This window comes from Leuciscus leuciscus, assembly GCF_965113295.1.
Source record: "Leuciscus leuciscus genome assembly, chromosome: 1".
Classification (NCBI taxonomy): Eukaryota; Metazoa; Chordata; class Actinopteri; order Cypriniformes; family Leuciscidae; genus Leuciscus; species Leuciscus leuciscus.
Genome location: NC_138725.1, coordinates 15,201,072 through 15,215,861, shown reverse-complemented (window position 1 = coordinate 15,215,861; position 14,790 = coordinate 15,201,072). Strand labels below are relative to the sequence as shown.

Sequence of the window (14,790 nt, the reverse complement as noted above, 5' to 3'; positions counted from 1 at the left end):
CTCTCATGGAAACTTCAGATGCCCCAACACCCGTGAAGAGGCGACTCGACGCCTGTGAAGAGACGACTCAACGCTGGCGATATGTTATGCCTTAAATTAATACATGATTAATTAACTGTATTTTTCTATGCACTTTCTGTAAAGCTGCTTTGAAACAATATGTATGTGAAAAGCGCTATACAAATAAATTTGAATTGAATTGAATCTTTGGAAGACTCATTCACGACATAAGTCAAAAATACAGAGTGTGACTCCATTCAAGAATACACTTTAGAGTGTAATAATATACTATAGATTTCATTTATAAAATATGTATTAATTCTCATTAATGTTTGTGAAACATGGTACATTTTAGCAGACAACTATATGTTGTATTTCCTGTAAAGGTCTATCATCTTTGAGTTTTTGAGGGGGAAAATAAATGTACAATTTGACTTCATTTTGTTAATGTCACCTTTTGTGTGCAGGCAGGTGGATGGAAAGGGTAACACATCACACCAATTCAACTCTACACTATTGAGTTTAAAATACAGTATTCTGTAATAGTATTCAGTATTCAAGGAAAACATATCAGGGCTCCACATTAACACTTGTCCGGTACACATGTGGGTTTTTTTTTTTGTGGGTTTTTTTTAAGGGACAAGTGAAAGAGAATTTGACTTGCCCAACAGGACAAATGGCCTAATTTAAACGTAAATATAAAAATAAAAATAAAAATAACTAGGGAATCACAGAAAATGCAAAGATGATTCTAGTTTTATTTAATTTAATGTAAGTGGCGATTCATAGCGTAGTTGTGCTGACATGATCACACGACCAGAGTGCTGTTTTCCTGAATACCATCACGATTGAAAACGAGACACTAATTTCATAAGTTCAATAAACAAATAGCTAAAATTAAGTCACTTACATCTTAGACCCAATTACTGTTTTTGTTCTTTTTCAGCAGCGAAAATAGTTCCAAACAACGATCCCAGCAGAACCATAGCGCATCTCACAGGGACACCGTGTTTCATTACTGAATGATTTAGCATTTTGAACGAATCGTTTGAATTACTGAATCAATGACTCATTCATTAAGACGGTCACCTGCCGCCACCTACTGGCGGTTTAGTTTCAAAGTATCATTCTTTTCAACATTCCTTATTTGTATATTCCAAATTGTATATTTAAAATAATCTAATTTAATACAGGTGTAATTATTCAATGTAAATTATTTTATTTGATTGGTAACAGCCCAGTGTCTTATTATTGTAATTGAATGTATTGATCAAATTTAAGAATATGAAATGAAAGATGGAACATACATTTAATAAAATTAGGGGAAAAATGCCCTTTATAAAGGTAAAAAAAAAAAAACATGTATTATTCCTGATACTGGACATAGTGTCACTCAAACATCTGATGATAAGACTATTGGGAGTCTTCTGCTTTTTATGCTGGTATGTTTTATGGTTTAATTTATTAATATATATCATAATGATCACTGAGATATACTGTGTTTCAGGAACCCGTGGATTGGCTGAGAGTGTGTTCATCAGTTCTGGTGAAAATGCTCGTCTGTCCTGTAATAATGCTCTTTCTGACTGCAAATCAACTACATGGACCTACTATAACAGCATCGGTCATACAGCAGAAGCAGCAATTAAACTGATTACTGGAGGGATAAAGAATAAAGACACAGACAGACATGAGAGACTGAGTCTGGAGTCTGACTGCTCTCTGAACATCAAGAACGGCACAGAAGAAGATCATGGATTATACATCTGCCGACAATGGACAGAACACCAACAACAAGTAAATGAAGCACGTGTTTTTCTGCATGTTCTTCACGGTAAGTTTATGATTATGTGGTCAATTTACTGTAAAATTCTTCCTTTAAACTCAGATGATGATTATTGAAGAGTCTGTGATTTGTGTCTTGTGTTCAGTTTCAGTGTCTCCATCATCATCTTCATCCTCACAGACTGAGATCAGGCCAGGCCGCTCTGTGACTCTCTCCTGTCGGTTGTATTCAGATACTGTATTTTCCTGTAGTTATTGGGCTCGTTCTGAGGGATTTGAGCTGTTGTGGGTGAATCAGGCTGGTGTTGATCTGAAGACAGATTTCAGATATCAGATATTATCACCAGATCAATACCGCTGTATCATCACTCTGACTACAACACTCCTGAATGAAGATAACAACAGAGAGTGGAGATGTCAGCTTACTCGCAGAAATCAAGTCGAGACCTCAGTCAAATACACTGTCAAGTATTCAGGTGAGAAAACAGTGTTAGAAGAGCCTCATAATGTCAGTAACACTAAGATCTATCAGTATCACTGAACCAGAACAAACTGAGGGAACAAAAGCTTCTTTGACTCTCACAGAAGAGTAACTCAAAGCATTGAGTTTAAAATACAGTATTATGTAATTGTAATGTAATTAGGAAGCTACTACATGTATTTATGCTGTGAACTAGTGAGTTAATTCAAACTAAAGTACATATGGATAAGGTATGTAGATACACATGAAATACACTTAAGTACAATCTTGATACTCTTTTACGTAGCTTATCCCTGTGTAATATTCTGGGAAGTGATCCCGGTTCCAGCTGACCTAATCTATGCAGCCTAACATTGGATTATAGAAGTCTATAATGTATTATGTGTATGCTAGGTCAAAGAGATGTGTCTTTAATCTGGCTTTGAACTGACAGAGTGTGTCTGCTTCCCGGACAATGTTAGGAAGACTATTCCGGAGTTTTGGTGTTAAATAGGAGAAGGATCTACCACCAGCAGTCGATTTTGATATTCTAGGTATTATCAACTGGCCGGAACTTTCAGATCGCAATAGACGTGAAGGACTATAATGCATTAAGAGCTCGCTCAAGTACTGCAGAGCTAAATCATTTAGTGCTTTGTAAGTAATAAGCAATATTTTAAAATATATGCAATGTTTAATAGGGAGCCAATGCAGTGTTGACAGAACCGGGCTAATATGGTTATACTTCCTGGTTCTGGTAAGAACTCGAGCTGCTGCGTTTTGGACCAGCTGTGGTTTGTTTATTAAGCGTGCAGGGCAACCACCCAGTAGATCATTACAATAATCTAGCCTTGAGGTCATGAACGCATGGACTAATTGTTCCGCATTTGTCAATGAGAGCATATGGCGTAATTTAGATATATTTTTAAGATGGAAAAATGCGGTTTTACAGATACTAGACACGTGACTTTCAAATGAAAGATTGGTATCAAAGAGCACATCCAGGTTCCTAACCGACGACGAAGACTTAACAGAGCAGCCATCAAGTGTTAGACAGTATTCTAGGTTATTACGTGTGGACGTTTTTTGTCCAATAATTATAATCTCTGTTTTATCAGAATTTAGTAGTAGGAAATTACTAGTCATCCAATTTTTTATATCAGCTATGCATTCCGTTAATTTTGTGAATTGGTAAGTTTCGCCGGGACATGAAGAAATATAGAACTGAGTATCATCAGCATAACAGTGAAAACTAATGCCATGCTTCCTAATGATATCTCTTAAGGGTAGCATGTACAGAGTGAACAGCAGCGGTCCTAGTACTGAGCCTTGTGGTACGCCATACTGAACTTGTGATCGATAAGACATCTCTTCATTTACTGCTACAAACTGATAACGGTCAGATAAGTATGATTTAAACCATGCTAATGCAATTCCACTAATGCCAATATAATTTTTGAGTCTATTTAAAAGAATGTTATGTTTGATAGTGTCAAATGCAGCACTTAGATCGAGTAACACTAATAGCAAGATACAACCACGATCGGATGATAAAAGCGAATCATTTGTGACCCTAATGAGATCTGTCTCAGTACTATGGTACGGTTAATAAACATATCGACCACTGTTAATGGGTAAATTACCACTGTACATGAACACACCCTTACTATGGTGAGCAGGACGAGGCAGAGGGCCGCAGGAGAACAGCGCGAGGCCGGTGGCGTGATTACTGATGAGCGAGACCTGCGAGACGCACCGGTCTTGCATCTCACGGAGGTTCGGGAATTTTCTTAGCAATGTTAAAACTCACATCAACCGATCACTTGTTTAGCGTTCATGTAAACACTACATTCAGATTCACCAATCGGAATGAATTCAGTTAGATTGAAACAAAAGGTGAGCATGTAAACAATGAATGGCGACCGCATAACGTAAAAGCTGAATCCCGGACATTTTGGACGATCTCGACGGCCGGACATGTCCGGGAAAAAGTGTATGGTAACCCCTACTACTCAGCTTTCTTCGTCCATGTTTTCTGCAGGTTTCTGCCGGTGAAATCAAACGCACTGCACTGATCTGTGATAGGTCTGTTAGCGCATTAGGTCCAACCCCCTATGGGCGGGTTTGAAAGGGTGGGAACTAGTGCTTGTAGTCTCAACAGAAATCCCCCCCTCTTACACTTCCTCCTACAATGACGCAAAATGACGATTTTTGCGTCATTGTAGGAGGAAGTGTAAAGAGGTAAATACAGATTTCTCTCGTCTCAGGGGAAAATGAGAAAATGTTGCACGACCATTCAATAGTATGACTGGGTTTCTCACAGATCCTGGGAAATCCTCACAGATATCATTTCTTTCTAAAAAGGAACATAGTTGTGAGGATACTGCCTTTTCTAGTATCTTTGACAGGAAAGGCAGATTCGAGATCGGCCTGTAATTGACTAATTCTGTAGGATCAAGTTGCGTTTTTTTTTAACAAGTGGTTTAATCATAGCCAGCTTAAAAGTTTTTGGTACATATCCTAATGACAAGGATGATTTAATGATATTAAGAAGAGGATCTATGACCTCTGGAAGCATCTCTTTCAGAAGCTTAGTCGGTATAGGGTCTAACATACATGTTGTCGATTTAGATGATTTAACGAGTTTAGTAAATTCTTCCTCTCCTATAGCAACAAATGAATAAAAAATTTCTTCAAGGACACTTCAATGCACTGCCTGATGCAATACTGTAGTAGACGGTTGTATAGTTATAATTTTCTCCCTGATATTATCAATCTTGTTAGTAAAGAAGTTCATAAAGTCATTACTGCTGTGCTGCTTGGAAACATCTGGGGATGAAGATTTATTTTTCGTTAGTTTAGCCACAATTTCAAATAAATACCTAGGGTTTTGTTTATTTTCTTCTAATAGGGTTGAAAAATAAGCAGATCTAGCAGCTTTTAAGGCCTCTCTGTATGCAATCAAACTGTCTTTCGATGAAATGTGAAATACCTCTAGTTTTGTTTTCTTCCAGTTGCGCTCCATTTTTCTGGCTGCTCTCTTCAGGGCCCGAGTGTGCTCGTTGTACCACGGCGTTGGACTATTATCTTTACTCATCTTTAAGTGCAAAGGAGCAACTGTGTCTAAAGTGCTGGAAAAGAGAGAGTTAAAAGTTTCTGTCGCAATATCTAGTTCTTCTAAGCTATCCGGGATGCTGAGATGATGAAACTGATTAGGAAGATTATTAATAAAGCAATCTTTAGTGGCAGAAGTGATAGGTCTAAAATATTTGTAACACGGAGTCGGCTTTGCAGCCTTGGCTAAATGAAGTTTACACAAGACTAGATAATGATCTGAGATGTCATCGCTCTGCTGCAGAATTTCAACGGCATCAACATTTATTCCATGTGATAATATTAGATCTAGAGTATGATTTCGAGAATGAGTAGGTCCTGACACGTGTTGTCTAACTCGAATTGAGTTTACAATGTCTTTAAATGCCAATCCCAATGCATCTTTTTCGTTGTCCACATGTATATTAAAATCACCAACAATTAGTACTTTATCTGCAGCCAATACTAACTCTGATAGAAAATCAGCAAATTCTTTGATAAAGTCAGTATGGTGCCCTGGTGGCCTGTATACAGTAGCCAGCACAAATGTTAAACGTGATTTATCATTTATACTAGATAGTGTTACATTTAGCAGCAACACTTCAAAATAATTATATTATAACTTTTGTTTCATTTAAGAAACATCTTAAAAGATGGCTGAATAACAATCAAAAATGTAATCATTAAGTATGAAGGTAAAATTTGATAGGTAGTTTTATTTATATATTTATAATAAGCACGTTGGGATGTCTATGCACAGGCATTTATGCACTTTAAATAAATATGTCACATGCCTGTCCTGTCTTGTGCTGCACATGGGTGTTTTGTTATTTTGGGCCATGTGCTCGTGTCTATTGTCTAGCCCCTCCCATCTTGTTATCTGATTATTGGTTAATTTGTCCCACCTGTCTGTCTCGTTACCCTCCTTTGTTTGTTCCCCTATTTAGCCTCCTTGTGTTTGTAGTCTTGTGCTGGTTCGTTGTCCGTGTTTCTTGTTTCCTGGAGTTCCTGAGTTTTTGTGTTTGTACTGTACCGGCATGTCACTAATAAACTAACTCTGCATTTGTATCCTCGACTCTCGTTTACCATTCCGTGACAGAACGAACCAGCCAAGATGAGGATTCAGCAGAAGGACTCCCACCAACCACCGATCACCCCTGTTTCCTGCCCTCACTATGAGCGCATCATGAGGTTCAGTAATTTGGCCTCTCTCCGGCAACAGGGGACCAGGATGAAGGAGTTCGCCCTGAAATTCAGCGCGGCAGCGGAAGGACTCGGTCTTGGGGATGCAGCACTTAAAGACTTATTTAATTATGCCCTTGATGAGCCCAGAAGTTACTGGACGATGATAGGTCTGGAACGTCTGACTTTTGAGAAATTCTTAAATTACGTAGAGCGTCAAGGGAATCCACCAGCTGGGGAAGTTGCAGATCCCCCAGAGGTAGCCGTGGAATCTGCGACGGAGATGGTTACTCCCACACCACGCTCCCCAAAACACAGGAGGAGGAGAAAGGCTCCCTCCGTAACAGTTCCGGTGGTCCCAGTTCCGGTGGTCCCGAGTCCGGTGGTCCCAGTTCCGGTGGTTCCGAGTCCGGTGGTCCCAGGTCCGGTGGTCCCAGGTCCGGTGGTCCCAGTTCCGGTGGTCCCGAGTCCGGTGGTCCCGAGTCCGGTGGTCCCGAGTCCGGTGGTCCGGTGGTCCCAGTTCCGGTGGTCCCGAGTCTGGTGCTCCCAGTTCCGGTGGTCCGGAGACGGAGGAGGAAGAGAAAGGCCCCCTCAATGACCTGTCCGGTGGCTCTTAACCTGGAGGCCATCCCGGAGGTGACTGCCATCCCTGACGCGTCGCCCTGGTACCCTGCCCTGCCGGCCCCGCCCGAGCTGCTCGCCCTGCCGGCCCCACCCGAGCTGCTCGCCCTGCCGGCGCCACCCCAGCGACCTGGCACGTCTGCCGATCCAGAGCCTGTGTCTTCGGACAGGATGGCCTCCGCAGAGCCCGTTCACGTCACGTCTGCCGAGCCTGTGCTTTTGGAGAGGATGACCGACGCCGAACCTGTTGCTCCTGAGCCGGTGGCGTCTGTTCCAGTGCCTGAGCCGGTGGCGTCTGTTCCAGTGCCTGAGCCGGTGGCGTCTGTTCCAGTGCCTGAGCCGGTGGCGTCTGTTCCAGTGCCTGAGCCGGTGGTGCCAGTTCCAGTGCCTGAGCCGGTGGTGTCAGTTCCAGTGCCAGTTCCGGTGGTGGCAGTTCCAGTGCCTGAGTCGGTGGTGCCAGTTCCAGTGCCTGAGTCGGTGGTGCCAGTTCCAGTGCCTGAGTCGGTGGTGCCAGTTCCAGTGCCTGAGTCGGTGGTGCCAGTTCCAGTGCCTGAGTCGGTGGTGCCAGTTCCAGTGCCTGAGTCGGTGGTGCCAGTTCCAGTGCCTGAGTCGGTGGTGCCAGTTCCAGTGCCTGGGCCGGTGGTGTCTGTTCCTGAGCCGGTGGTATCTGTTCCTGAGCCGGTGGTGTCTGTTCCTGAGCCGGTGCCTGTTCCCTGGCCGCCCGATGGGGTCGTCTCCGCCCTGGACTCCCGAACTTTGTGTGCCTCCCTGGCCTTCTGAACTGTCCATTCCCCTTGTCCCGCCCTGGTCTGTCCCTCCCTTCCCGCCCTGGTCTGTCCCTCCCGTCCCGCCCTGGTCTTATGGAGCGTCTGGTAGCCGCTCCGTAGGGAGGGGGTAATGTCACATGCCTGTCCTGTCTTGTGCTGCACATGGGTGTTTTGTTATTTTGGGCCATGTGCTCGTGTCTATTGTCTAGCCCCTCTCATCTTGTTATCTGATTATTGGTTAATTTGTCCCACCTGTCTGTCTCGTTACCCTCCTTTGTTTGTTCCCCTATTTAGCCTCCTTGTGTTTGTAGTCTTGTGCTGGTTCGTTGTCCATGTTTCTTGTTTCCTGGAGTTCCTGAGTTTTTGTGTTTGTACCGTACCGGCATGTCACTAATAAACTAACTCTGCATTTGTATCCTCGACTCTCGTTTACCATTCCGTGACAAAATATTACAACAAGTACTCTATAAGGTATAGGAACTTTTAATGTTTTTTAGCTCTATATGTATTTTGTTTGTTTTTTAGTTTGTATTTGTCTATGCTTGGGACTACGGATGGAAATTAGCATTGTGCTAAATCCGGCGTATTTGCGTTCAACTTTGATTGTACGTTCATGAATATGCACTGTCCCATTTAAATAAATAAATTCAAATTACACCAACACCTCCCCCTTTTCCTTTCAGACGAGGTTCATGTTTATAACAGTAATATGGGTGGAGTCATTTAAAGTAATATAATTGTCTGGTTTTAGCCAGGTTTCTGTCAAACACAGCACATCTAGATTATAGTCAGTAATCATATCATTAACAATAAGTGCTTTTGAAGTAAGGGATCGAATATTCAGCAACCCAAGCTTTACCATTTGTTCATCCGTATTATATCTGTTTTTTATTTGTTAAACATCAATACAATTTTTACCCTTGAATGGGTTTAGGAGTTTTTTGTATGTCCTAATTCGGGGAACAGACACAGTCTCTATTTGATGATAGCTAGGTGAAAGAGGCTCTGTGTGATGGGATTTATCTGACCTTGGTGACGTGAGACAGCTAGCAGACGGTCCGGTCTGCTTCCTGACCGGAGCCCCAGATTGTCATGTTTGAGCTCTAAGACTATGTGCCATATTACTAGAGAGAAGAGCAGCACCATCCCAGTAGGGATGAATAACATCTCTTTTCAACAGGTCAGGTCTGCCCCAAAAAGTTTTCCAATTGTCTATGAATTCTATGTTATTACGCGGACACCAATTAGACAGCCAGCCATTAAGTGAATACAATCTACTAACTATCTCATCACTCCTGCGAACAGGAAGGGGGCCAGAGCAAATTACAGTGCCTGACATCATACTTGCGAGTTCACACACCTCTTTAATGTTAATTTTGGTGATCTCCGACTGGCGGAGTCTAACATCATTAGTGCCGACGTGAATAATAATCTTAGAGAATTTACGATTAGCATTAGCCAGCACTTTTAAATTTGCTTTGATGTCAGGCGCTCTGGCTCCCGGCAAACATGTGACTATGGTGGCTGGGGTCTCTATTTTCACGTTCCGTGTAATAGAATCGCCAATAACTAGGGCACAATCAACACGATTCTCAGTGGGTGTTTCACTGAGTGGGGAGAATCTGTTTGATGTTGTAATCGGAACGGAAGAGCGGTGTTTTGTCCCGTGACTACAGCGTCTCACCGTCACCCAGTTGCCCTGCTGCACGGGCTCTACTTAAGCTGGAACCGAACAGTGTACAGAGTTCACTAAGCTAGTCGCATCCAAAGCAGTATCTAAAGCCCTTGCACTCTTACAATTAACCTCGATTAAAGTTTGGATGTGTGTCTCTAGTTCTGAAATCTTCCCAGTCAGCTTTACTATCTCCCTGCATTTATCACATGTAAATCCTGTGCTGACAGAGAAGGCAATGCTATACATGTTACATGAAGTGCAAGTGACAACAGAAAACTCACCGTGTTTGTTGACTGATCCTACTCACCACAGTTGTTTGATTTGTAAAAGGCGCGGGCGCACGCAAGAGAAAAGACGGCAAGCACGGATGGCAGGTTAACAGGCTAGCGAGATACTAGCATGTTGTGCTAGCGATAACGATTTAGATAAAAGCTAGTGATGTCAGATTAATGTGATAAGCAATATTAGACAATATCGTTAAATTTAGCAAATGAGAACAACAGGAATGATATTAAATAGAGATTCAAAATAGAGGCTATACGGATAACTAGGGTTATAACTGTGGATAACTAGGGATAACACATACTGTTTAGGAAGGATAGTATGGACATTGAGACGCAGGGCGAGGCTGTGTTTACGTCCACTGTTTATGCTCATCCCTCGCTAATGTTGCACAAGTGTCCACTACTGGTGAACTCTTGAAATGAGTTTGAATGAAATGCTCTAAGCTCTTGATTACTTGGAATCCAAATGGAGCTGATTATAAATTATACACTTGTTTTACACACCATTATATAGGCGTGTATGTGTGCTTGGGCTGTTGGAGAAAATATATTAAAAAAATATCAAAATAATTCCAATATCATACTATAGAGTTGTGTGGTGTGACATGCTTCATGCCGCAATGCATGCTGGGAGCCATGAGTTTTATACTATGGCTGGCTCCCAGCATGCATTGCGGCATGAAGCATGTCACCATTGTCGAGATTCATATGTTGATTCTTGATGTCTGTGTGGGATAAGATTAGTGTATTATTCTACTTTATGATGCTGAAAACTATATCACCTAAGGGTTGTTCCATAAAACAAGATTAGAATACAAGCCAGGCTTATTTTGGTTAGTCAGACTTATTGTCGATTGATTCTGTTTCATAAAGCAAACTTAAAATAGTTCGAACTCAGTTACCCTGGCAACTTATGCAGGGAAACTAGCCTGGTCCAGGACAGGCTAACTGTCAGGCTAAGCCTCAGTTGTTAACAGATCCTCTAACACTGACCAATAGGAACACAATGACTGACACTCTCTCATACCATTATTTTACTTTATTAACCATTATCAGTCAAAAATAAATATACAGTAAAGAAAATCAACTTAAAGGGTTAGTTCACCCAAAAATGAAAATTCTGTCAGTAATTACTCACCCTCATGTTGTTCCAACCCCGTAAGACCTTCGTTCATCTTCGGAACACAAATTAAGATATTTTTGATTAAATCTGAGAGCTGTCTCACTCCTCCATAGGCTTCTAAGTGATTGGAACATGCTGGCCCAGAAAAGTTATTAAAGAGATCGTTAATATAGTCCAAGTGACTACGGTGGCTCAATCTTAAGTTTATCAAGCGACGAGAATACTTTTTGTGCGCAAAAAAAACTAAAATAACGACTTTATTCCACTATTCATTTCCTTCTCTCTGGGCCTCGAGTTAGTTCACGTAGTGTTTTAGCGTAGCGCGTCTGTGTTGCACGTCACCACGTAGGCTCACTATTGGCCGACGCTGGTCATGTGTGTGATGCGTGTGGCGTACAACACAGAAGTGCTGCGCTGTTATTATTAATAGTTGCCCCTGTCCGTCTTTTTTCTAAATGTTTCTTGTGCATCTGTGGTGTGTTTTATTATTATTGTTGTTGCTGTTGTTATAATATATATATATATAATACATTCATATATATAGGCTATAGGCCTATAAGCTATGTTACAAATGTGTAGGTTTCTAAAAATGACTCAAAAATAGAGTCATAAACTTCATTTCAATTTTTTAAACAGATTTTTATTCATTAATAACAGAAGGACAACAAAAGTCCAGCGGGCCAGTGGCGGACCAACGGTGGCAAAGTTGGCCATCGGCTCATCGTTATTCTAGCGGACCTCCAGTGGCAGCCGCCGCTTTCCCAACGGTGGTCCGCTATCGTGCCGCTGGTTTATAATAAGTGTTTTGTGGCGGACCACGGTCGGTCCACGGTTTATAATCAGTTACTCATGCTAACCAAAATTCACTATAATGGACAAAATAAGCAATGTACACCAGTTTTAAAAGCAGTTGCAAATTTATTTTTATTAAATAAATTTTCAGTGAACAGATGAAAAGGATACATTTGCATTACATTTATCAGATTATTTTATCCAATGTGACTATTAGTCAAGTACATTATAGGATAATTTATACCCTTATGATTAAATGAAATTACCACTCCTGCACGTGATAGTGGGACAATTGTGGCTTTTTTATTATTTCATTTTTTTTATTGTTGTTTTTACGAACACTCAAGCCCCATATTTCATTTGAACGCGTGCTAAAAATGCTCACAGGCAGTATTTTTTATACTTTTGATATTTTTTGCTTTTGATATTGCTACAGCTATTAGGCCAGTTTCACCATTTGTTTTATTCTGTGCTTTCAGATTCTTTTTAACTGTAAAAAATAAATAAAAACAAATATACATTTATAAATTAAAGATGTCCTGTAAGCGATCAGAAACACGTGGACCGACTATCGGCTTGCCACTGGTGTGCCGACGGTGGCCCAGCCGCGGAAAACCGCGGGTGGCGTGCCACCCAAAAAGCACTGGCAGACCGACGGGATTTTCAGATTGGCTGGGTAGACGATAGTGTGCCGCCGGAGGTCCGACCGTGTCAGGCCGCTGACTTTGTGCCGCCCAAAAAACGCTGGTGGACCGCCAGGTCATTGTTAGCTTACTTTTTTGTTATAACAACTCAATAGAGAAAAATAGATTACAGTGGATTCAAAATTAGTAATAGTCTAATTGACTTGAATTTGGGAAGTTATATATCCCATATATGTCTATGATATTAACTGAAAATTATAATCCACTGTAAACAAGTCTCATCAAAGTGGTTTCCCCTATCATATGGATAAAGCTTTGCATTAATCACATTCAATGTTATAGAAAATAATCTTCATGACAGAAATTCACAAATATAGCCTAATAATAATAATAATAATACATTTTATTTAGAAAAGCGCCTTTCAAGGTACCCAAGGACACTGTACAAATTGGTATAGTCAAGGTAATACAAAGAACTACTAAAACACAATGCAGCTACATCCATGATGGAATTCACTGATAGTACGGATAGTACAATCAGATTGGGACATAGATTACATACAAGGTACATAAAATGCCAAGATGCAGAGGAAACATAAACACCCTCAAAGGGCATACAGGAGTATACTGAGCACAAGGTGAAGACCAAGTGTAGGGAAAAAATACAGATAAAAAAAATAAAATAAAAAAAAAGGCAGTGCAAATCGAAATCAGGGGGCTGACAAGAGAGCTAAGCTAAAAAGATGTGTTTTTAACTTAGTTTTAAAAGTGGATATACATGTGCTTTGGCGCATCTCAAGCGGCAGGGCATTCCACAGTTTAGGACCTGCCACACTGAATGCCCTGTCACCCATGGAGCGAAGCCGAGATGTGGGGACTGCTAAGAGACATGTATCAGTAGAGCGAAGGGTGCGGGATTGCAGGTATGGGGTGAGGAGATCTGATAGGTAGGATGGGGCCAAATTATGTAGGGATTTATAAACAAGGAAAAGGATTTTGTAATGAATGCGGTAGTGGACAGAAAGCCAGTGCAACTGCTGGAGGATAGGAGTAATATGATCCTAGGGCCTGGTGCGGGTGAGTAGCCTTGCAGCCTTGCAGCCTATATACATTTGAGAACAGAAACGCATCACGTAACTGTAAAAGTAAAAATAAAAATAAAAAATAACTACGCGTTTGTTTGTAAAAAGGTTGTGAATTAGTATTCAATACGGTGACAAGTCACATGAAAAAAGAACGAAGGACTCGAACCCGAAGACTCAAGAGATGAACTAATAATTTCTCTTTCCGCTACTGACAGCATAGTCTCTATGGGACTGACAGGAAGAACGAAAGACTCAGACCCGGCCGAACCCCAACTCGAGACTCGAAAGATGAACTAATCTTTTCTCTTTCCGCTACTGACAGCATAGCCTCTATGGGACTGACAGGAAGAACGAAAGACTCGGACCCGAACCCTAAGACTCGAGACGAACTAATAATTTCTGATGTTTCCAGTACAGATTCAGAACCCATATGTTGTGTTAGCGCATGCACGGTCAACACAAAATGAACGAATCACTCTCTGAGACAACTCTGTAGTCCCGAGTCATATTAAACATTTGTTCAAAATGAACGAATCGTTCATGAACGACACATCACTACCCTAAAGCCCTGTTGGCCAATCAGAAGCCTGGAAAAAAGGTTATTACCGGTTCCGACGTCACAAGCCTGTGTGAATATATATATATATATATATATATATATATATATATATATATATAATATATAGGGATAGTATTTAGCAGTTTTGTATGTCCATCTAGTGTTGGTGTCATCAGAAGTCTTCACAAGTGAGGCTGAATCCAAACTGATGAAGAATGATCTTCATATTAAGAGTGTGTCAGTGATTTGAACAGCTCTCTGATAAAGACTAATAGTTTATTCTGGAGAGTGACTATTGGAGTCTTCTGCTTTTTATGCTGGTATGTTTTATGGTTTAATTTATTAATATATATCATAATGATCACTGAGATATACTGTGTTTCAGGTATCAGTGGAGTGGATGATCATGTGTTCATCAGTTCTGGTGAAAATGCTCGTCTGTCCTGTAATAATGCTCTTTCTGGCTGCAAATCAACTACATGGATCTACTATAACAGCTTCAGACATATAGCAACAGCTGAACTGATTACTTTAGGGATAAAGAAGAAAGACACAGAGAGACATGAGAGACTGAGTCTGGAGTCTGACTGCTCTCTGAACATCAAGAACGTCACAGAAGAAGATTATGGATTTTACACCTGCAGACAATATGTGAATGACAGACAACAAGGATCTGATGCACGTGTTTATCTGCATGTTCTTCATGGTAAGTTTATGATT

The 14,790-nt window shown here is 41.1% G+C and overlaps 2 protein-coding genes across 2 annotated transcripts in view; both read left to right on the top strand.

The window, feature by feature from the left end:
- Positions 1–14,790, top strand: part of LOC309501640 (uncharacterized protein) — a 76,950-nt gene that overhangs the window by 18,296 nt on the left and 43,864 nt on the right. The window contains exon 2 of the mRNA XM_082173795.1: positions 14,456–14,776. Within this exon, the coding sequence (XP_082029921.1) occupies positions 14,456–14,776 (321 nt within the window). The remainder of the gene's footprint in view (positions 1–14,455; positions 14,777–14,790) is intronic.
- LOC309508525 (uncharacterized protein) lies at positions 6,125–7,921 on the top strand (the record flags this gene model as incomplete). Its single annotated transcript, XM_082183152.1, has 2 exons — positions 6,125–7,002; positions 7,071–7,921. Exons 1-2 carry the CDS (start codon positions 6,453–6,455, stop codon positions 7,919–7,921), a joined length of 1,401 nt encoding a protein of 466 aa, XP_082039278.1. The 5' UTR covers positions 6,125–6,452.